At 44.0% G+C, this 22,937-nt stretch overlaps 1 protein-coding gene across 1 annotated transcript in view; it reads right to left on the bottom strand.

Annotated features, from left to right (window-relative positions):
- Positions 1 to 22,937, bottom strand: part of LMTK2 (lemur tyrosine kinase 2) — a 187,033-nt gene that overhangs the window by 13,897 nt on the left and 150,199 nt on the right. Inside the window, exons 8-11 of the mRNA XM_063934494.1 lie at positions 17,922 to 18,006; positions 16,319 to 16,440; positions 15,630 to 15,779; positions 9,837 to 12,402 (exon numbers count right to left, since the gene is read on the bottom strand). Of these exons, the coding sequence (XP_063790564.1) occupies positions 9,837 to 12,402; positions 15,630 to 15,779; positions 16,319 to 16,440; positions 17,922 to 18,006 (2,923 nt within the window). The remainder of the gene's footprint in view (positions 1 to 9,836; positions 12,403 to 15,629; positions 15,780 to 16,318; positions 16,441 to 17,921; positions 18,007 to 22,937) is intronic.

The following is a 22,937-nucleotide window of genomic DNA, read 5'->3' as shown; positions in this document are numbered from 1 at the left end:
ATGCCAGCATCAGCATTCCGAGCAGTTTCGGGATGCTGGCGTCAGCTTTCCGACCGCCGGGATGCCAAACACCGGCATCTTGACTGCATCCTGAATGAAATGCTAATGAGATGCTGTGAGATGAGCCTCAAATGGACCCAGCCATTAACCAAACACCATTACATGGATGGTAGAAGTACTTCCTGTTAGGAAAAACATCAGGGTGCCATCACTTCCAAGATAAAATTATCAATTTTAAAAATAAGATTTTACTCACCGGTAAATCTATTTCTCGTAGTCCGTAGAGGATGCTGGGAACTCCGTAAGGACCATGGGGAATAGACGGGCTCCGCAGGAGACTGGGCACTCTAAAAGAAAGATTAGGTACTATCTGGTGTGCACTGGCTCCTCCCTCTATGCCCCTCCTCCAGACCTCAGTTAGGATACTGTGCCCGGAAGAGCTGACACAATAAGGAAGGATTTTGAATCCCGGGTAAGACTCATACCAGCCACACCAATCACACCGTATAACTCGTGATACTATACCCAGTTAACAGTATGAAATATAACTGAGCCTCTCAACAGATGGCTCAACAATAACACTTTAGTTAGGCAATAACTATATACAAGTATTGCAGACAATCCGCACTTGGGATGGGCGCCCAGCATCCACTACGGACTACGAGAAACAGATTTACCGGTGAGTAAAATCTTATTTTCTCTGCCGTCCTAGTGGATGCTGGGAACTCCGTAAGGACCATGGGGATTATACCAAAGCTCCCAAACGGGCGGGAGAGTGCGGATGACTCTGCAGCACCGAATGAGAGAACTCAAGGTCCTCCTCAGCCAGGGTATCAAATTTGTAGAATTTAGCAAACGTGTTTGCCCCTGACCAAGTTGCAGCTCGGCAAAGTTGTAAAGCCGAGACCCCTCGGGCAGCCGCCCAAGATGAGCCCACTTTCCTTGTGGAATGGGCTTTTACTGATTTAGGATGCGGCAATCCAGCTGCAGAATGCGCCAGCTGAATTGTGCTACAAATCCAGCGAGCAATAGTCTGCTTAGAAGCAGGAGCACCTAGTTTGTTGGGTGCATACAGGATAAAAAGCGAGTCAGTTTTCCTGACTCCAGCCGTCCTGGAAACATAAATTTTCAAGGCCCTGACTACGTCCAGTAACTTGGAATCTTCCAAGTCCCTAGTAGCCGCAGGCACTACAATAGGTTGGTTCAAGTGAAAAGCTGATACCACCTTAGGGAGAAACTGGGGACGAGTCCTCAATTCTGCCCTATTCATATGGAAAATCAGATAAGGGCTTTTACATGACAAAGCCGCCAATTCTGACACACGCCTGGCCGAAGCCAAGGCCAATAACATGACCACTTTCCACGTGAGATATTTCAGATCCACAGTTTTAAGTGGCTCAAACCAATGTGATTTCAGGAAACTCAACACCACGTCCAGATCCCAAGGTGCCACAGGAAGCACAAAAGGGGTCTGATATGTAGCACACCCTTTACAAATATCTGAACTTCAGGCAGTGAAGCCAGTTCTTTCTGGAAGAAAATCGACAGAGCCGAAATCTGGACCTTAATGGAACCCAATTTTAGGCCCATAGTCACTCCCGACTGTAGGAAGTGCAGAAAACGACCCAGCTGAAATTCCTCAGTAGGGGCCTTCCTGGCCTCACACCACGCAACATATTTTCGCCAAATACGGTGATAATGGTTTGCGGTTACTTCTTTCCTAGCTTTTATCAGCGTAGGAATGACTTCCTCCGGAATGCCCTTTTCCTTTAGGATCCGGAATTCAACCGCCATGCCGTCAAACGCAGCCGCGGTAAGTCTTGGAACAGACAGGGCCCCTGCTGTAGCAGATCCTGTCTGAGCGGTAGACGCCATGGGTCCTCTGATATAATTTCTTGAAGTTTTGGGTACCAAGTTCTTCTTGGCCAATCCGGAACCACGAGTATCGTTCTTACTCCTCACCTTCTTATTATTCTCAGTACCTTTGGTATGAGAGGCAGAGGAGGGAACACATAAACCGACTGGTACACCCACGGTGTCACTAGAGCGTCCACAGCTATCGCCTGAGGGTCCCTTGACCTGGCGCAATATCTCTTTAGCTTTTTGTTGAGGCGGGACGCCATCATGTCCACCTGTGGCCTTTCCCAACGGTTTACCAACAGTTGGAAGACTTCTGGATGAAGTCCCCACTCTCCGGGGTGTAGGTCGTGTCTGCTGAGGAAGTCTGCTTCCCAGTTGTCCACTCCCGGAATGAACACTGCTGACAGTGCTAAGACGTGATTTTCCGCCCATCGGAGAATTCTTGTGGCTTCTGCCATCGCCATCCTGCTTCTTGTGCCGCCCTGTCGGTTTACATGGGCAACTGCCGTGATGTTGTCTGATTGGATCAGTACCGGCTGGTTTTGAAGCAGGGGACTTGCCTGACTTAGGGCATTGTAAATGGCCCTCAGTTCCAGAATATTTATGTGTAGGGACGACTCCTGACTTGACCAAAGTCCTTGGAAATTTCTTCCCTGTGTGACTGCCCCCCAGCCTCGAAGGCTGGCATCCGTGGTCACCAGGACCCAGTCTTGTATGCCGAATCTGCGGCCCTCTAGAAGATGAGCACTCTGCAGCCACCACAGCAGAGACACCCTGGTCCTTGGAGACCGGGTTATCAGCCGATGCATCTGAAGATGCGATCCCGACCACTTGTCCAAGAGGTCCCACTGAAAGGTTCTTGCATGGAACCTGCCGAACGGAATTGCTTCGTATGAAGCTACCATTTTTTCGAGGACTCGTGTGCAGTGATGCACCGATACCTGTTTTGGTTTCAGGAGGTCTCTGACTAGAGATGACAGCTCCTTGGCTTTCTCCTGTGGGAGAAACACTTTTTTCTGTTCTGTGTCCAGAACCATCCCCAGGAACAGTAGGCGTGTGGAAGGAACCAGCTGTGACTTTGGAATGTTTAGAATCCATCCGTGCTGTTGTAGCACCTCCCGAGATAGTGCTACTCCGACCAACAACTGCTCCTTGGACCTCGCCTTTATAAGGAGATCGTCCAAGTACGGGATAAATAAAACTCCCTTTTTTCGAAGGAGTATCATCATTTCTGCCATTACCTTGGTAAACACCCTCGGTGCCATGGCCAGTCCAAACGGCAGTGTCTGGAATTGGTAATGGCAATCCTGTACCACAAATCTGAGGTACTCCTGGTGAGGATGGTAAATGGGGACATGCAGGTAAGCATCCTTGATGTCCAGGGATACCATGTAATCCCCCTCGTCCAGGCTTGCAATAACCGCCCTGAGCGATTCCATCTTGAACTTGAATTTTTTTTATGTATGTGTTCAAGGAATTCAAATTTAAAATGGGTCTCACCGAACCGTCCGGTTTCGGTACCACAAACAGTGTGGAATAGTAACCCCGTCCTTGTTGAAGTAGGGGCACCTTGACTATCACCTGCTGGGAATACAGCTTGTGAATTGCCTCTAGCACAGCCTCCCTGCCCGAGGGAGTTGTCGGCAAGGCAGATTTGAGGAAACGGCGGGGGGGAGGCGCCTCGAATTCCAGCTTGTACCCCTGAGATACTACTTGAAGGATCCAGGTATCCACCTGTGAGCGAGCCCACTGATCGCTGAAATTTTTGAGGCGGCCCCCCACCGTACTTGGCTACGCCTGTGGAGCCCCCGCGTCATGTGGTGGGCTCAGAGGAAGCGGGGGAAGAATTTTGATTCTGGGAACTGGCTGACTGGTGCAGCTTTTTCCCTCTTCCCTTGTCTCTGTGCAGAAAGGAAGCGCCTTTGACCCGCTTGCTTTTCTGAATCCGAAAGGACTGTACCTGATAATACAGTGCTTTCTTAGGCTGTGAGGAAACCTGAGGTAAAAATTTTTCTTCCCAGCTGTTGCTGTGGATACGAAGTCCCAGAGACCATACCCAAACAATTCCTCACCCTTATAAGGCAGAATCTCTATGTGCCTTTTAAAGTCAGCATCACCTGTCCAGTGTCGGGTCTCTAATACCCTCCTGACAGAATGGACATTACATTAATTCTGGATGCCAGCCGGTAAAATATCCCTCTGTGCATCCTTCATATATAAGACGACGTCTTTAATATGCTCTTATGTTAGCAAACTAGTATCCCTGTTTTACAGGGTCACAGACCACGCTGCAGCAGCAATATCTGCAGGTCTCAGTCTAGTACTTGAGTGTGTAAATACAGACTTCAGGATAGCCTCCTGCTTTTTAATCAACAGGTACCTTCAAAGTGGCCGTATCCTAAGACGGCAGTGCCACCTTTTTTGACAAACGTGTGAGCGCCTTATCCACCCTAGGGGATATCTCCCAGCGTAACTTATCCTCTGGCGGGAAAGGGTACGCCATCAGTAACTTTTTAGAAATTACCAGTTTCTTATCGGGGGAACCCACGCTTTTTCACACACTTCATTCACTCATCTGATGGGGGAACAAAACACTGCCTGCTTTTTCTCCCCAAACATAAAACCCTTTTTTAGTGGTACTTGGGTTAATGTCAGAAATGTGCAACACATTTTTTATTGCCGGGATCAAGTCACGGATGTTCCTAGTGGATTGTGTATATGTCTCAACCTCGTCGACACTGGAGTCAGACTCCGTGTCGACATATGTCTGCCATCTGAGGGAGCGGGCGTTTTTGAGCCCCTGATGGCCTTTGAGACGCCTGGGCAGGCGCGGGCTGAGAAGCCGGCTGTCCCAAGCTGTTACGTCATCCAGCCTTTTATGTAAGGAGTCGACACTGTCGTTAATAACTTCCACCTATCTATCCACTCTGGTGTCGGCCCCACAGGGGGCGACATCACCTTTATCGGCATCTGCTCCGTCACCACATAAGCCTCCTCATCAAACATGTCGACACAGCCGTACCGACACACCGCACACACACAGGGAATGCTCTGACTGAGGACAGGACCCCACAAAGCCCTTTGGGGAGACAGAGAGAGAGTATGCCAGCACACACCAGAGCGCTATATAATGTGGGGATTAACACTATAACTGAGTGAATTTTCCCCAATAGCTGCTTGTATATACAATATTGCGCCTAAATTTAGTGCCCCCCCTCTCTTTTTAACCCTTTGAGCCTGAAAACTACAGGGGAGAGCCAGGGAGCTTCCTTCCAGCGGGGCTGTGAGGGAGAAATGGCGCCAGTGTGCGGAGGGAGATAGCTCCGCCCCTTTTTCGGTGGACTTTTCTCCCGCTTTTTTATGGAATCTGGCAGGGGTATTTATCACATATATAGCCTCTGGGGCTATATATTGTGATTATTTTGCCAGCCAAGGTCTAATTATTGCTGCTCAGGGCGCGCCCCCTCCCCCCCCCCCAGCGCCCTGCACCCATCAGTGACCGGAGTGTGAGGTGTACAAGAGGAGCAATGGCGCACAGCTGCAGTGCTGTGCGCTACCTTGGTGAAGACTGAAGTCTTCTGCCGCCGATTTTTCCGGACCTCTTCTAGCTTCTGGCTCTGTAAGGGGGACGGCGGCGCGGCTCCGGGAACGAACATCAAGGACGGGTCCTGCGGTCGATCCCTCTGGAGCTAATGGTGTCCAGTAGCCTAAGAAGCCCAAGCTAGCTGCAAGCAGGTAGGTTCGCTTCTTCTCCTTTTAGTCCCTCGTTGCAGTGAGCCTGTTGCCAGCAGGTCTCACTGTAAAATAAAAAACCTAAAATATACTTTCTTTCTAGGAGCTCAGGAGAGTCCCCAGTGTGCATCCAGCTCGGCCGGGCACAAAAATCTAACGGAGGTCTGGAGGAGGGGCATAGAGGGAGGAGCCAGTGCACACCAGATAGTACCTAATCTTTCTTTTAGAGTGCCCAGTCTCCTGCGGAGCCCGTCTATTCCCCATGGTCCTTACGGAGTTCCCAGCATCCACTAGGACGTCAGAGAAATTAACTGATATACATTTCCTTGAACCTGGCTTTGAAATAGGTAAGATTTGTATTTTCTGTATTACACTCAACAAGTTAAAGTTTTCGCTTACTTACTACTTACTTACATCTAACATGTATGAAAATCGTGTAGTTTTCCAGGTACTACAGTACCTTCTCCCAAACACTGACACGTTTTTATTTTCTTCAACAACAAATAGATCTATAGCACCGTGCTATGTAACAATTGCTGTGTAACTGGTCAGGGTCCGTTACTGCCGACGCGGCCCCGGTGTCCTTTAGCACCGCACTGTACTAGTGATCAGACTCAAAATAAACGACAGTTTCCAGCAGCCCTTGCTGCCAGGAGCTTCCAGCAACAAGGGCTGCTGGGAGCTGTAGTTTACTTTGAGTCTGATCACAAAGTGCGGTGCTGCTGGATACTAGTCTGATCGCTAGTGCAGTGTGGTGCTGACGGACACCGGGGCCGCGGCGGCAGTAACAAACTCTGACCAGGTACAGTCTGACAGTACTACTTTTCTACCCTTTGGCCGCGGATGGCAAAGCCAGGCGGCGCCCCCTCCTTGCCTGGCGCCCCTGGCGAGTGCCATCCTGGCCAATGGGTAGATACACCCCTGATCTAGGGAATGAATGCAGTACCCTTCCCCTGGTGAACATTTACTCTGTCGTATGTACTACGCGTATTATTAGGCATGTCATTAGAAATACAGCATTGTAGTTATGACAATGTTCAGTTATGAACCTACCTCCCTCTAGTTTCAGTGCATGCCCTTATTTATTTACAGTTTCTTACATAGCGCAGCATATTCTGTTGCGCTTTACAATTGGAAACAATAGTGATAAGACAAACTGGGCAATGACAGACAGACCGAGGTAGGAAGGCCCTGCTCGCAAGCTTACAATCTATAGGGAAATAGGAGGATACACAAGGATAGGCACTATCTAAAGCATAGTGGTCCTACCAGATTGCAAGGGCAGTCCTGAGGGGATGTAATTAGATATGAATATCCTAGTGCTCTAATACTAGTCTACCTTTTACCCCTTCAGTGGTGACTTGGAATTTTGTCACACCTTGCCAGGTGTTTCATGCGCGTTGCCAGGGGTTTCATGCGCTGTGTCATGCTTTTTGTCAGGGATTATGCTTGGATCAATGCGCATTGCCTTAGGGAATGCTTGTTGCCTAGGGGTAGCTAAGGATGGACATTATATTTCAAAATCGATGGTCTCTGACTGATGTCGAATACTTCTACCATCGTTGGGGGAGAACCAGGTGGTTTCCTGCCATCGGTGGTTCAATGATACTGAATTTTGGCCCCCCTGACACCCACTAAGCCACGCCCCCTGGTCCGCCCGCATAATTACTGTAAAGCGGACATGACCATCGATGTGTAAAACAGTCGATGGATCCATTTCAGATAGTTTTACACCATCGAGGTTATCCATCTATGGTGACCATCGATAGATAACCCACCAATGGCCATCCCTAGAGGCGGCATTTGCTGGCGATCGCGTCATTCTTCAACAGTCCACTGGCCGAGCGGAGTGCAAGGAGTAGGGAGGGGGAGCAGTGGCATGCACCGGAAAATTTCCGGGTAGCCAGTCTGCACAGCTCAGCTGGCCCCGGAAATTTTCTGGCCATACCACTGAAGCAGTTAAAGAATGTTTCCCTCCTGTATCCTGTTAAAACCCTTGATATATTTGAAAGTTTCTATCAATGTTCCCCCTTTCCCTTCTCTGCCCCAAACTATACATATTAAGATCTTTTAGTCTTTCCAGGTACGTTTTAGCTGCCTTTCATTGTACAGTCTCTAATGTATTTATATCCTTTTAAATATATGGCCTCCAGAACTGAACAAAGGGGTCTTGAAGAAGTCTTTTGAGACTAAACCTGTACCTACCTCATTTTAAGATAAGGAAATTCTGTTTTTACTTGATCTTACTGTAGTTTTTATACGTTCATATAAGTGCTTTTAGTTCAGCTGTGTATGTATTGTTGTCCCATTTTTATATGCATCTCTTATTTTTTATGGTAATAGTTTTTATTGTAATTGGCAATTTTAATTGTATTAATTGACACTGTGGTCGCTACACATCCCTCATCCCCCCCTTTCTCCTACATTTTTTTTTCAGGGAATTACCACCCCTGTATGTATTGAGGGACCCAGCTGACGCCCCATTAGCAGCACAGGGGAGTGTCACATAGGATTTGCATTTTTTATACAACATACCTGTTTCATATCACACGTGGCGCAATATTAATCCTTGTTTGTACATATATCTATCTATCTGGACTGCAGCATGGAAGTGTCTTAGTTATTCATGGTTCTCCAAACATTTGGGCTGAGGATCATATTCAGTATGTATCGCATCAGCGATGCAATCAGATTTTGCAGGTTTTCGGCCCAGTGTGCATTTGCAGGGCCCGTTCTGTGCGTGCAATTCGATCGCATTGCATTGATGCGAACGCCTCTGCCTGATTGACAGGCAGAGGCATTCGCGGGGGGCTGTGACTTGGAATAGCGTGGGCGGCCCCTAGCATGCGAGTGCTAACAGTTGCAGTTTTGCTAAATTATCAAAACTGCAACTGAAGCTGAATAAGGTCCAGAGTTGGTGGAAAAGCAGAAAGAAAAAATAAAATAAAAGTAGTAACTTTGCAACTGGACACGTTACATTCAAGGTGCAAATACATTTATGCTTTCTGCATGCAGGATAAACACTGGCTGCTTTTGCATGTAGCCCATAGATTAGTGATTTTCAACCTTATTTTACTCGCGGCACACCAAACAATATTTAAACATTGCCAAGGCACACCATCAGTTTCCCACAGTAAAAAACAACACACACACACACATTGGCCCTCACAGTAAAAAAAAATACACACATACATTGGCCTACACAGAAAAAACAAACACATTGCTCCCCACATAAATCATGTTGCTCCCTACATAAATCCTATTGCTCCACACATAAATCAATCAATCACATTTCTCCCCACATAAATCCATAAATTCTTATTCTCCCCACATAAATCCTATTGAAATCCTATTGTTTCCCACAGGAGAAATAAAATAACAAATATTATCATCAGCTGTCCTCCTCCCTGTTCCTCAGTGGCGGGGGTTGTTCATAGTGGAGTGCTGCGAATACTGAGCAGCGGGCGGTTGGGCAGGTGTGGATGTGGGTTGGCAAGGAAACCTGTGTATGCAGGCAGGAACTGGAAGATGTGAATGCATGCGGGTGGGCTGGCTGGGTGGTGAGACGTGGCGGCCGTGACCTATGATATCACACCATTTTCAAGGCATAGGTCACGGCCGGAGCACGACTGATCCTCTAAGAAGAGCCTGGGCCAACAGTTCACTCTGAAGGTGCAGGAAGCTGCTCTGGCTCCGCGGCACACCTTGCAACTGGTCGCGGCACACTAGTGTGCCACAACACGCTGGTTGAAAAAGCCTGCCATAGATGCTGGACAGATTCATTGTTGCACTCTGATTTAGACAGGAGCTAGGACACACCCCTCTCACTGCACGTTACATCTGCCCCACCTGCAGTGCAGCATGATTTTTCTCAGGCGCACAGTAACTTGCTTTTTTTTTGCTGTGCTTCCTACTCTGATGACAGAATAAGCACTATGCTCTATTTACAAACACAAACAAAGCAAGAGCAGGAATTAACATACTGATATTTCTGCCTACATGCCACATTCACTTAATACACTGGACTGGGTGGAGCTAGCGCTCCACAGTTCAATACGTCACTCACTTAGGAAGGCACTGAGTGGCATCTTGTGGAAGCTTTTACTACAAGCACAAGTGTGGAAGACAATCTACAATAAACCTCTTATTCTGCATATGTCAGAGCTAAATCACTGTTCTTCTATTGCATGGTTTACTTATGGTGCTTGTCATTGACTCATCTGTATTTACAGAAATATACGTACCTGATCAAATAGGTAGATTGTAACATCGTCAAAAAAGCTCACAGCCTTTCTGCTCTTCCCAGGAAGTCTGTTTGATGCAAGTCTGGGCAACTTAATTAAACTTTTCAAGTGCTTCCCATCATCTGTATCCATGTGAACAACAGGAACTGGATGGATTGTTTCGTCATCACTGTCTGAACTAAAACTATGTAGATTAAAAGCTCTGATGTCATCATCTGAATCATCACTGTTTTCGTCCTCTTCATCAGCATCTATGCCATCCTCGGACAAATCGAACAGGCCAGAGGCATCAAGCTTTCCTAGGTATTTCCCTTCCATGTCAGGTTCTTTCAGTTTTTGTCCTTCAGTATGGCTCAAAAATGGCATATCTTTGATTGTATTAATTGAACAGAACACTTCAGAAGGTCCAAAAGGATTTACAATTTCCTCCTCATTGTCTGACGTGCTGTCCTCAAAAGAGGGCTTTTGGATATGAACCGTTTGATCAGAGTTTTCTATATTCAAAGACGGGTGACCAGTCCATTCTCCTGGAACAAGCACCCTTTTAGATGCAGAACTTCTAGCTGTATTTCCCAATATGTCTCCCTCTTTGGATTGCAGATCAAGGACTGTATTGTCAATTCCAGAGACTATCGTGTCAGACAGGTCGGGCTTCTTTTCTGGCTCCGAATCATTGTCGGAAAAATAAGCAGAGTCCCGGTAGGAGTTGCAACCTCCATTTGTAGGTCTCTGTGTTTTAATATCCAAATACCCCTCGTTCCCATTAATGTTATTTTGCCCAACTTCTGATATTATAATGACAGGAGCAGTAATAGAGACTACCTCAGGATTGCTTGGAGAATGGTTTGAAGGACCGGTCACATGGGAGGTCCACTCAGGTGATTCCAGGTTCTCCGTCTCATAGCCGCTATCAGCAGGTTTGTCAGATGGAACACATTTGTGCGATTCCTCGGTCTCTAACATATTTTGAACATCTAAGGAGTCTAGAGAGTCTGGCGTTCCTATAGAAGGTACTAAGGATTGTGTGCAGTTTGATGTACTATCATCTAGTAGGCTGTCTTGACTGGTTGTGTCTGATGAAGCAGGTTTTATAATACCTGGATTTACAGCAAGTTCTCCATTTATGTGGTGTAGTGGCTTAACAGTATCATTTGTGGAAAGACCATCACCAGGTCTTGGAAAAACCTGCTCCTCATCATCATTATGACCAAAAGATCTATACAGATCCAAACTCTCACTCACTGCAGTTGGAACTCTTGATTCAAACGTGTCCATTTTGTCACCCTCATTAACAACTTCAAGCTCACTGCTACAAACTTTGGGGTCTGTGGGAAAATTTTGGAGTAAATCATCATACTCAATAGATTCTGCTTCTTCTATCAACGATGACTGTGCCACCTCGATAATTTTTTGCATTCTTTCCTGCTCTGCCGTCACCTGTGCACCAGAGATATTTTTGAAGGAAGTATCAAGTTCTGCCAACATAAGCTCAATGTCTAAGCTATTCGTATTTTGAAAAATATTTTTGGAACCAAGGTTACTTTGCAATGATTTAGCTTGATCAAATATATGGTCTTTTTCCACCGGACTATCTGACAGTAAGTTTTTCTCTCGCAAGTACAGAAAATTGTTAGAAAGTTCTTCGAAGTCTGTTAACCCTAGGTTTGACTCTGAAACACTGTCCTGGGGGATAGTATCAATGTCAAAAATATGCCTTCCATCTCTGTTGAAGAAATCAAGCTCTGGAAAAGTCAGAGGGGACTCGTAATCTGTGTGCCTACCATTCAGTTTAGACAAGTCACTATTTGAGACTTCCAGAGGTATATTTTCTGATCGGTCACTGCGACTGATGATTTTATGGAATGGCAAATCTGAGCGACCTGAAACATGCAAATATTCCGGAATAGCCTTCTGCGCGGAGCTGGTTAGGCGGAGATCATTTTTCCTGGATCCTGCTGAATTAAGATCACTCAAAGCAATGAACTGTAGAGTTTCACCTTTACGTTTTCGATTGTCGTTGCTCTCAAAGTCCAATCTGCTTTCCCCTTGCTCCTCCAGTTGAATGTAATATTCATTAGCTACAGAGACGTTATGTGCATCAAATACTGGTACAACTTCCGGGACCTCTTCGTTGCCATCTTGATCTTCTTGCCCAATGTCTGAAATGGATTTCTGAAAAACGTCTACAGGCACAGGGAAAAATATGCTATTATAGTTCCCGGCAGAATCAGAGTCTGCTTGACTGTGCTTCTCATAATGATCTTCTTTGGCTGCCTCCCACACATACTCAAAACTGAGCCCCTGACTAGTTTCCGTTACAGTAAGAACTTCATCCAGTTCACGGCATAGATCATCACTGTTGAAGTTTTCCAAGATTGGGAATGCCAGGTTATTTGCTGCAGGTTGCCGATTACTAGAATTTGGCTTTAGAGAATTCCAGCGTTGTTCAAAGTCCGCTTCAGTCTCCCTTTGGCTTTGCATTCGGAGGTATGTCAGTAGTCTATGAACTTCTTCAGCAGTCAGTCGTTTGTCTGGAGGTAGCCAACAGAATTGCAAAACTTCATACCTTAGAAAGGAAGAAAAGTAAAACACAGAAAAGTAGATAAATGAACACGTTTGGCAATGTCCCAGCTTTTCTGCTAGGTCTTGAATCAAATGTTAACTAGGATCTCAGATGATCTATGCAGTTGACTTGATTTTTTAATGCATCCAAGCACAGTCTTAAGGGCCCCATACACTAGGGAGATGAATCTCAGCAATGACTTGCATGCAGTTTTACTGCAATCTGGCCGGAAGCCTTCCGGGCGGGCTGCGATTGCAATTTCATACTCGAGTGTATTTTTACATGTGATTTATCTCATGCAATCTAATGTCATTAAACCTATTTCCATGCAATTGAGATAAATCCCACGTGCAGCACGTGTGATCTGCGATTTGTGACACACGGGAGCGCGCAATCGCAAGAAAAGTACATGCAATTTGAAATTTTTCATGCTGTCCATCTCAGGAACTCGTCGCAATTGCACGAAAACGTGCAATATCACACTAGTGTATGGGGCCCTTTACAAATGACTGTTTTGTAATTGCTATTTAATGCATAAACAATGACAAGTGGTGGCGACCCCTGCAGGTTATAAGAATGTATAACACCCAAAGTTATATGGTCCACACAGCAATGGGTGTACATACATAGATTTAAACATTTGTTTAACACAGACAAAGGTACTCGGAGCAAATCTATGAGATTAAGTGGATATAGCTGAATTTCGTTAATCTGGCCATCATTCAGATACATCTGTAAACTTGTTGATTTTGAAACTGCCCAAGTTTGAGATGTGATGTTCTCTTGATTTGCTAAATAAATTTGAATTACCTGGTGGATTACCAGCTTGATATCCCTTTTTTAACGCCTCATAAATTTTTCATTTCACACCATTGATACCCCTGATGAAGACTCATGAGGAGATGAAATGCATAGGCGAAAGAAACTGTAGAATCCTTTAAGAGAATCCACAACTGAATGGTAGCACCCTTATAATAGGGTTGAAAAATCTTGACCTCAAGAGTGGAAAATTTTACAGCTGTATATTACAAATCTGAATTATGTATACAACTCGGGTATTGTGTGAATTAATAACCTTTTAATAAAGGTTTTAGTTTGATACCATCTTGCAGCCACAGGCCTGAGTATATTGAGTGTTGATAATTCTTTTAAAGGTTCAGGTATTGAACCCTAGGATAGATCAATGATTAAAAGACCAATCAATACAATTATTAGATAATAATCCATATCAAATTACGTACCTTCAGCTCCTTTAGGAGGAGAACTGCTTGGTACCATTTACCTATAGTCCTAGTTTGTGTTCCCTTCCTGTATTTAGTTTGGGATATGTTTTCGTAAGTCTTGCTAACAGGAGACTCATTAAGAGGAGCAGCCATTAGTTCATTCCTTTTTGGTGCAAGATAAGGGTAAGTTTTACAAAGGAGATATATAGCTACATGGTATGATCCACACATTTTCACTTTGTAACCTGTATTCAGTTATTGAGAGGGTTATCACCCACAGAATATTAATATTGGCACAAGTACAAAAGAAGCAACAAAAGTAATACAAAAACCATTTAGGCCTATTTATGCTTTAATTATTTCAATAAAAAAAAAGTTTACAGCATATTAAAAATAAAAAGTAATTTTTTTTAATAAAATCTAAACATAAAATAAAAATTCTAGGATCGTTAAAGTACACTGATAATGCACAAGACATTCTGGGGGGGGGAATTCAAATGTTTGAAAAGTCGGTTGGGTGTCTGTTTTTTCCCATCTATTAGATTGTTTTTTCCTAATAGACAAAAAAACCAGACACCCAAACTGACTTTTCAAACAATTGACTATTCCCCTCTGAACCATAGTCATGAGAACGGTCATGGGGGGTAATTCAGAGTTGATCGCAGCAGCAAATTTGTTAGCAGTTGGACAAAACCATGGTGGTCATTCCGACCTGATCGCACACTGCCGTTTTTTGCAGCGGTGCGATCAGGTCTGTAGTGCGCCTGCGCATGGGTCATAATGCGCAGGCTCGTTGCTCCCTGGCGACGGCCCTCACCAGGTTGCGACATAACGAAGAAAGCGTTCGCACCAGAGACAGCAAGAAGATTGACAGGAAGAGGCCGGCGGCGGCAACTGACCGTTTTCAGGGAGTGTCCGTCCAAACGCAGGCGTGCCCAGCCGTTTCCAGGGAGGGATCCTGACGTCAGCCCCATCCTGGATGATCGCAGCGGGTGAGTAAGTCCTGAGCTGTGCAGAGACTGCACAAACGAGCGTAGCCTTGCACAGTAATTCCCCCTCCCCCTGTAGGCAGTGACTACCTGATTGCAGCAGTGCTACAAGTAGCCTGCTAGCGATCAGGTCGGAATGACCCCCCATGTGCACTGCAGGTGGGGCAGATATAACATTTGCAGAGAGAGTTAGATTGGGGTGGGTTATTTTGTTTCTGTGCAGGGTAAATATTGGCTGATTTATTTTTACACTGCAATTTAGATTTCAGTTTGAACACACCCCACCCAAATCTAACTCTCTCTGCACATGTTATATCTGTTCTCCCCCCCCCCCCCCCTTGCAGAGCACATGGTTTTACCCAACTGCTAACAAATTTGCTGCTGCGATCAACTCTGAATTAGGCCCATGGTTCCAAGCGTTTGAACCATATTGTTTCAGCCCACAAAAGGACCGTCTTCGATAGGTGCAGTAGGTGATTAGTGTGCTAGAATAGATTCGGCAAGCTGTATCATGCACTGTGGACTGTGAAAGTAGATTCGCTGTTATTTTGTGAGCACCTATTTTGTCGATCCAGGCTGACACCAGTTTGGTCTGCTCATTCTTTGCTTGACTGCATCAGTTAGTGTAGATAGATCAAAGCATGGGACATGTACAGTCTTCCCAGAGGAGGCAACAGAAAGGCACTGTCACAAATCCTGGATCAAGTAATTGCAAATGATACTAAAAGCAATAATTGCAATACATACACAATATAGAAATGAATGCTAGCCTACTCACATAACCTATAAATTAAACGCAGCTTCCAAAAGTACTGATAACCTACATAAATAACGTACTTTAGTTTGTGCCTACTGCTATGGCCGCTGTATGAAAAGACTTATCCTTACTGAATCCTGAAACCCGCTGAAAGCTCGGCACTTCTGTGCAATATCCTGTTATGCTTTTACAGAAGTTTGTGGTCAGGCCATAGAATAGAAGAGAACCATAACCCTGAGATTATATTAATAAGTTCATTACCATCTGTCTGCATATGGCTGGTCTAGCTGAGGACAAGGAAGTTTCACTTCTTTTTCTTTTATGACATAATTTAAGACTTCACTGTCCGACAAATCGGCATAGGGAGTGGCAGAATTGTCAAAAAGTTCCCAGAGAGTCACTCCAAGAGACCTGGGGAGAGAGACATGTAAAATAAAAACATTTTCATTTTAAGTGTGAAAATAAACCACACACACACACACACCACACACACACACACACACAGAAGAAAAATACAATGCAACAGAAACAAAACTTCTGTTAAAAAACAAAGCCATGATACAATACAAGCTTTGTAAAGTGAAGTCCACAGACATCAAGTGGCATTATACCCATGTCTGCGCTATACAAATGGCATTTTCTCCATGTACTGAGAAAACTGTAGTGTCTGAGACTACATTTATAATTGTTTTATTAATGATATGTTGGCCTTCTCTGCTCCACCATAGGACAAGGAGAACCCTTCGTACTTTCTCAATGTAGCAGTCATTTCTATGTAGCCAAGAAAATCATCACTTAACTTTTTCTTAATGTTGTCCATTATAGAACTGAGAGCAGAGTATAACTAAATAATGATGTACCTTATTAATAAGTACTGCTACTTATAGCGCCAAATAAACAGGAAAAAAACTCCACAATAAATTCATCATATTACAGGAATTACTACATACCAAATATTGCTGGAACGGGTTTGATCAGCAACTATTACTCTATCCTGGTAGCTCGTTACTAACTCCGGAGCTGTCCATCTAACCGGGATAAACTTTTCATCAGAGGTCTCCATGTAATCTTCCTAAAATGTCAAAAGTAAAAATATACAGGAAAAAGATTAAAGAAACCAAGTCTGAAACATGGCTTATTTTCTATCTTGAGCAGGTGTAATCCTGCTAATGGTCAGTGAAAAACGAATAGCTTAATCTTATTCTATAAGATCACCCCATCCTGCAGCATGTAGCTTTTGTACCTCGTTACAGAGACCAGGCCACAAAACACCACTGCACCAAACAATGGGGAGACAAACCCCGAACAGAACAAAAACATTTACAGAGCAGAAGGGGTAGGAATCCTGCTAGTGACAGACTGCAATCTAATGGGGAGGTAGAGACATACAGGACCACTAAAAACATAAAAATCAATGGCACCTCTACACAAATGACACCCAGATTTACCTCTTTTCCAGATTTTCTCTCCCTCTCATTTTATCCATTTGGATGTCACAACGATACCCAAAATATCCAAAAGTAGGCTCATCTTCCTTCTAGTCTACCTCACAGATGATATCACTCTTTAATCAGTCTCATCAAATAAACTACCCAATACCCCCCACCCGCCCGTCCATTACATCTGACCGTGACACAAGTTTCCTCAATCGATTGTAGTTCTGTACCAAGAATTCTCTCAGATTACCACTTCTCACTACCACCTTCAAGATTCCATCCACTTTGCTTTCTACTTGCACAATTACTTACTTTAACTTTTTGTGCTACCCAGTCCCTCTTGCTCAGACCATATTATCTACATTACCATCTCCCACCGCAGGGCCCTCCGTTCCCTTTCTCACTTCTGCACCACTGTCTCCTCCAATTTCTTAAATTCCTAATTTGGAGATGTAGATATAGCCTTAATACGCCATGCGGCACAATACACGCCAGGTGAGTGAGCCATGCTAAGCAGTGTAGTGTCTTTCACTTCACTGTGCATCTCGAGATTGCACGGATTCATTTGATATGTGACACTCGAATATCTGTGAGCGACAGAGTCTGAATCTGTATATGAGGTACAATGGAATTTGGCTGAAAAAAGCAGCGGCATTGTAACAATTCGCACTCAGATTCAGACTCTGTTGTACACAGATGTACAAGTGTGGCATAGCAAAAAGTGTGACATAGCAAATTAATCAGAGCAGCCTTGTGTAGCGGTTTTGTTGCATCAGATTGCAACTAACACACACACTTGAGTGAATAAGACACTGAACACAAACAGTCACAAGGGACCTAGCGTGTCTATAAGGTTGCCACGACAGCAGAAATAGTGGAGAGCACATCTGTAGGAATGTTTGTGTGTGAATTGCTATAACTACTATCTGGAGCTGTTGTTAGCGGAACTTTTCAAATAATGGATGATCAGTACTAGCCACTAGGAAACCAAGAAGATCATTAACACTCAGCAAGCAATTTCAAAATGAACATACAAGAGTGTGTGTGTGTGTGTGTGTGTGTGTGTGTGTGTGTGTGTGTGAGTGATCGATCCAAGTGGCATAAATAAATGACATACCTTATACCTACTGAATCCTATGCCATAGTCTCCTATTTTCACTGTTAAATCAGTTGTCAGAAAGCAATTTCTCAAGGCCAGATCACTGGAAAAAAACACAGACAAGAGGATGTTATTATTGTATGTCTATCAAAACATCATACATTCTAATGAACCCTTCCAATTCAACTGAGGTGACATTGCATAACAGTGCAGCTGGGAAATAAACACTACTGAGCCCCCGTCTCACTCATCAGCCGGCAGGGAATACCATAGATGTTCTTAAGTATTAATTCCCTGTTCAGATTAAATACAACCTATTCTAGAGCATTAGTTCTATCTACCTTAAAGTCTCAGTGGTAGCTTTCACTAGAACGACTAAAGCAAATACTTTTAAGAAATAATTTGCTCTGACAGAGGATATATTAGACACGTTAAACCTTGAGTACATATGTTGGCCAGTAGAGCATTCAGGTGCGATATTTACCCTTTTAACTATTGATAAAATAGACACACAGGAAATACCAATCTAATCATCTCTTCACTAAAGCAAGTGACCCAATACACTGGTTCAAGGCCCAGACGCAACTTTCTAACAAGAGAATACCTTAAAAACATGATGAGTTCAGTTCTAGTTGCAAACTAAAGCAAGCTTATACATAGACAATCAGCAGCTTTGTCTCTGCAGTGGCCAATTATCACTGTGAATATTAAATGTCTTTAATGGCACGTACAATTTCATATATAACACATGGAGATAAACTACTGTAGATTGTTTGACATTAACGTGTCTTTCCATTGCATCTATTATGAACAGCATAACCCTGCTCACAATTAGCTTTTGGTTATTAGGCAAGAAAACAGACCCACACTTAACTGCTGTCCCGCAATGGGGTAGATCCTGCAATGTATCGGATACTTGTGTAACACAGGGATCACTACTGTCCCTGTCCTTTCCAATCACTTTATTAATGACCTTGAAGATGTCCAAATAAAAGGTTTCCATATTTGTAAAGGACACCAATGCTGCATACACACTGTGCGACGGCCGATATTGACTACATTGTGTATTTTTCCTTACGATGACGATCCCGCGGGACTGCACATCGCCATTGCAAGGTGTTTACACGAGCTGCAATATGCACTGTGTTTTCTATCGATAGGGACTATATAGTCCATATCGGTAGAAATATTGCATCATGTGTATGCCCTTTTAGTTAACAATGATTAATAAACAGCAGGACAGGTTCATTTCAGACAAAACTGCAATCTGGGCTGTGAAGCAGCAGAGGACAGTGCAGATAACACATTTTATGCCCAAAGTGCATGCTAATAATTATACACATACTAAAAGCGTATACACTGGGCAAAAATGGAGTAAGAAAAGGACTTTGTGCATCTCCACTTTAGGTCAACTAGTATTCCACGCTGGCAGGCAGAAGCTACAGTTGGGAACAGAGAGGTCATTTTTGTACAGTGAATTACCACTGTACAACACCTTGAATACACACTACTCATATAGACATAACAATGGCAAGGGATCATAGGCTGGCAGGACACTTTAGAATAACGCCATTAGAGGAGGCTTCTTATGTGTACAGATATCCTAGGTCAGTACCAACACTTGACTAATGCAGAATGTGCATCAAGGACCAGTGGTCACTTGGTAATGGAACAAGTTTCCCCCTCAGCAAAATCCGGGTTCACTATATTTGTAAATGGATTGGACGGCCCTTTCTCTCAGACGGTATCTGCAGAGTATATTATGGAGGTGGCTGAACCAAAGATTTTTTATTTTTTTTTACAAAATAATGTTTATTGAAAGGATTTTCATAAACAATGACAAATGGGGAGGAGGGGGAAAGGGAGATGCAGCAATTCACTCATATAACAATAATAATATCAATAGAGAAACATCTCCGTTAGAGAGAAACACACATCTTCAGACAGAAAGAGAACCAGCATATAGATATCTAATAATGACTTTATATGTCACAGAACCAAAATAAAATAGATATATCTATCCATCTCCAAGGTGTTTGGCACTCCTATAATTAATCAGTGCAACTTGCTCCAGTGCCCGACCTGGAAAAATCCTATAGGCACAGAGTCAGCGGGACGGCACTCGTAGAGACTCTCAGCGGAAAAAATAAATCACAGCACAGCGGCTAATGCAGCTGTGATTATTTTTTCAGCTGAGAATCTCTAGGAATGCTGTCCCACTGAGTGTGAGTGTGTGTGTGTGTATGTATACATATATATTCTCTATCTACATCTTAAAATATGGCAAGCATATATGTAGGAGTCCATTTGAAAAAAAAACTTGCTTTGTTGTCTACAATACTGGCTAAACATTCCATATACCTGTAATAGGTATCCCAGATTGCAGTAGTTATAGCAGCCATAGAGGGAAGAGATTGAGATTTCCAATGTATAGCATTTGTCACTTCACCGCATTTATAATGTGCCAAATAAGCTTTTGAATGGGTCTGGCATTTCCTGGAATATGTCGGGGTAACAGGAAAAAGAATGTAGATGCCAGTATGCTAACGTCTGTGATTTGAGAGATAAGCCTACGGATATACATCCATATGGCGTCCAGTCTAGGACATTTCCAAAATATATGGCGCAAGGTGCCTTCCCTGCCCACATCCCCTCCAGCACAAATCTGAAGTGGAGGAGAAGGGTATTATCTCTATGTCTAATAGAGGTGGTAGAAGAAACTAAATGGTTACAATGAACCAGAGATTATTTTGGTTGCCTCTTTTAGGTCAGAAAAGAAATCCCTACACCTCTCCCCTCCTTCCCCGTGAGGCTACTGCTACACAGGTTACTGTACTGAGGATTTTGTTTGGACACCCTCTGAATGGGATCAGTACGAGATCCCGGCGGTCAGAATACAGACACCGGGACCCCGACCAGCACAATCCCGACAGGTGGGCGAGCGCAACGCAGTCCCTTGCGGGCTCGCTGCGCTCGGCACACTAATTTATTCTCCCTCTATGGGTGTCGTGGACACCCACAGAGGGCCAATATGTCGGGATTGTGCTGGTCGGGATCCAGGTGTAAGTATTCAGACCGCCGGGATCCCTTCCGGCCTGTCTATACCCCATGGTCCTTTTGGAGTCCCCAGCATCCTCTAGGACGTATGAGAAAGAAGGTTTAACCTGATAGTAAAAGTTTCCACCTATTAAAAAATAAAAACCTCAACGTCCTCCACCACCCTCTATACAGTTTCTAAAGTCAGCTGAAACTCCGATTCAAGCCCTGACCAAATACTTAGGCTGCCCACAACCCATTCCATACACATGCAATGACAGAGGGGAAGTTGATGTCCATGTGCAAGTCATCCGAAACCTGGCACCTGACTGGTTACTAACAGGAAAGTGGGTAAGTAACATCCAGAGAGGTGGGTGGGCTGCTTTCATTTACCACTAACTACAAAATCACTGATGCTGGAGATTTGCCTGTAACTCAGACAGCATCAGGATATTGTTGCCAGAAGTAAACAGATTACCTCTCGTATCTATGAGGAAAATCAATTGGTAAGGATCAGACGCGTTCCAGGCAGCTGCTAGCAGATGTGTTATAGTGTCAATGCGCCATGTCGGCTAATTACAATCACGCTATGCATGCAAGGGGTCCTGCAGCCAGCATGGACATGTGATGAAGTGCAGAGAGTGCGGCGGATAATGGCGATAAAGAAGTTTAATGTATAAAGAGCTGAAACGATGTGTAAAAGATGCAGCATCACTGCTGGTGTATGAGAACTATATCGGAGACATGAAGCAACGAAGAGACGATAAATGGATCCACTACAGGAAGTACAATTTGTTTCCATTAACAGACATGAATGTATAGCACAGAATCACCGGACATCCACTCGGTCTGTTTGGATTAATGGACGTAATCTCACCAGATGCGATGGGAGACATATGCGAGAAACGACTGTTACTCTTTAAAAGCTTGCGCCAACATAACTTTTAGCTTCTTAAAGTGAGAACTTCAATCAAATAAAAAATCAGTAAGGGATAGGTCACGTGTGATATACATGCTACCGCTTACAACACAAAGTACAAAAGGATAATAAAGTCTCTGATGTAACGGTTATAAGGCCTGCTGATTGTAGGGAATACAAAACACAATGTTCTAGCCGTTTGGCTGTAAAGCTGGCATTTCTCTTATTCCTGTGATATTAACCTTAAGGTAAGTGCCACAAGACAAAAGCTCTTTAAAGCCAAAGGAACACAGCAGTTAATGTATGCATTTCCACTACAGACTATGCAAATTCAGACTTCTGCCTAAATTAACAGATACACATAATCATAGTCAACGACAAGGGAATCAAAGATTAACGCTAGCTACAAAATTCCACTGTTATGTAGCCAAGTGGAAAATGAATCTTAATATGTCCCCAGAGGCTGTAATAAAGCAGAAGAAATTGGGCAATTGGCCCAGTATTGCAGTGTGTGGGGTCTGCCGTGCCGTCCAATCACTGATTCACATGCAAATGCACCACTCACTAGTCATACAAACATATCCCCAGCGTGGGAGTCGGGAAACCCACAGTTGTGCTAACCAGGAGGATGATTCAAACCATCGTACATTCTTCTTTAGCTTTCATACACAGTTGTGAACTGTTCCTTCATAATGGTGTTATCTATGAAAGATTGCAGGAAAGCACACTTGGTCCTAAGACATTATACTGGCGGTATGAATGGAGAGCACATGCCATCCGCACTGCTACAGACACATATCCACTTTCAAAAAGATCGAGGTAAAATGAGCCTAGAATCTAAAGTGTTTATTCATCAATACGCTCATAACCGATGACACTGTACAATTTGAGAGTTGTGAAACTGAATAGCCCTAGCCTTACTTTAGCAGTATATGCCAGGTATTATGCACAATGAATGTGATGTTAAAAAAAAATTAATAAAAAAAACCCCTCCTTTACAAAAAGAAAGAAACCCCCAGTAGTATCCTTACAATGTCTCAAAGGGGATTTGATTATAGCATAATTGCTGCAAAAAGACA

The sequence above is a fragment of the Pseudophryne corroboree genome, chromosome 7 (genome assembly GCF_028390025.1).
Source record: "Pseudophryne corroboree isolate aPseCor3 chromosome 7, aPseCor3.hap2, whole genome shotgun sequence".
Classification (NCBI taxonomy): domain Eukaryota; kingdom Metazoa; phylum Chordata; class Amphibia; order Anura; family Myobatrachidae; genus Pseudophryne; species Pseudophryne corroboree.
Note: the sequence above shows the minus strand (reverse complement) of the source record. Positions and strands in the feature narration are given on the sequence as shown.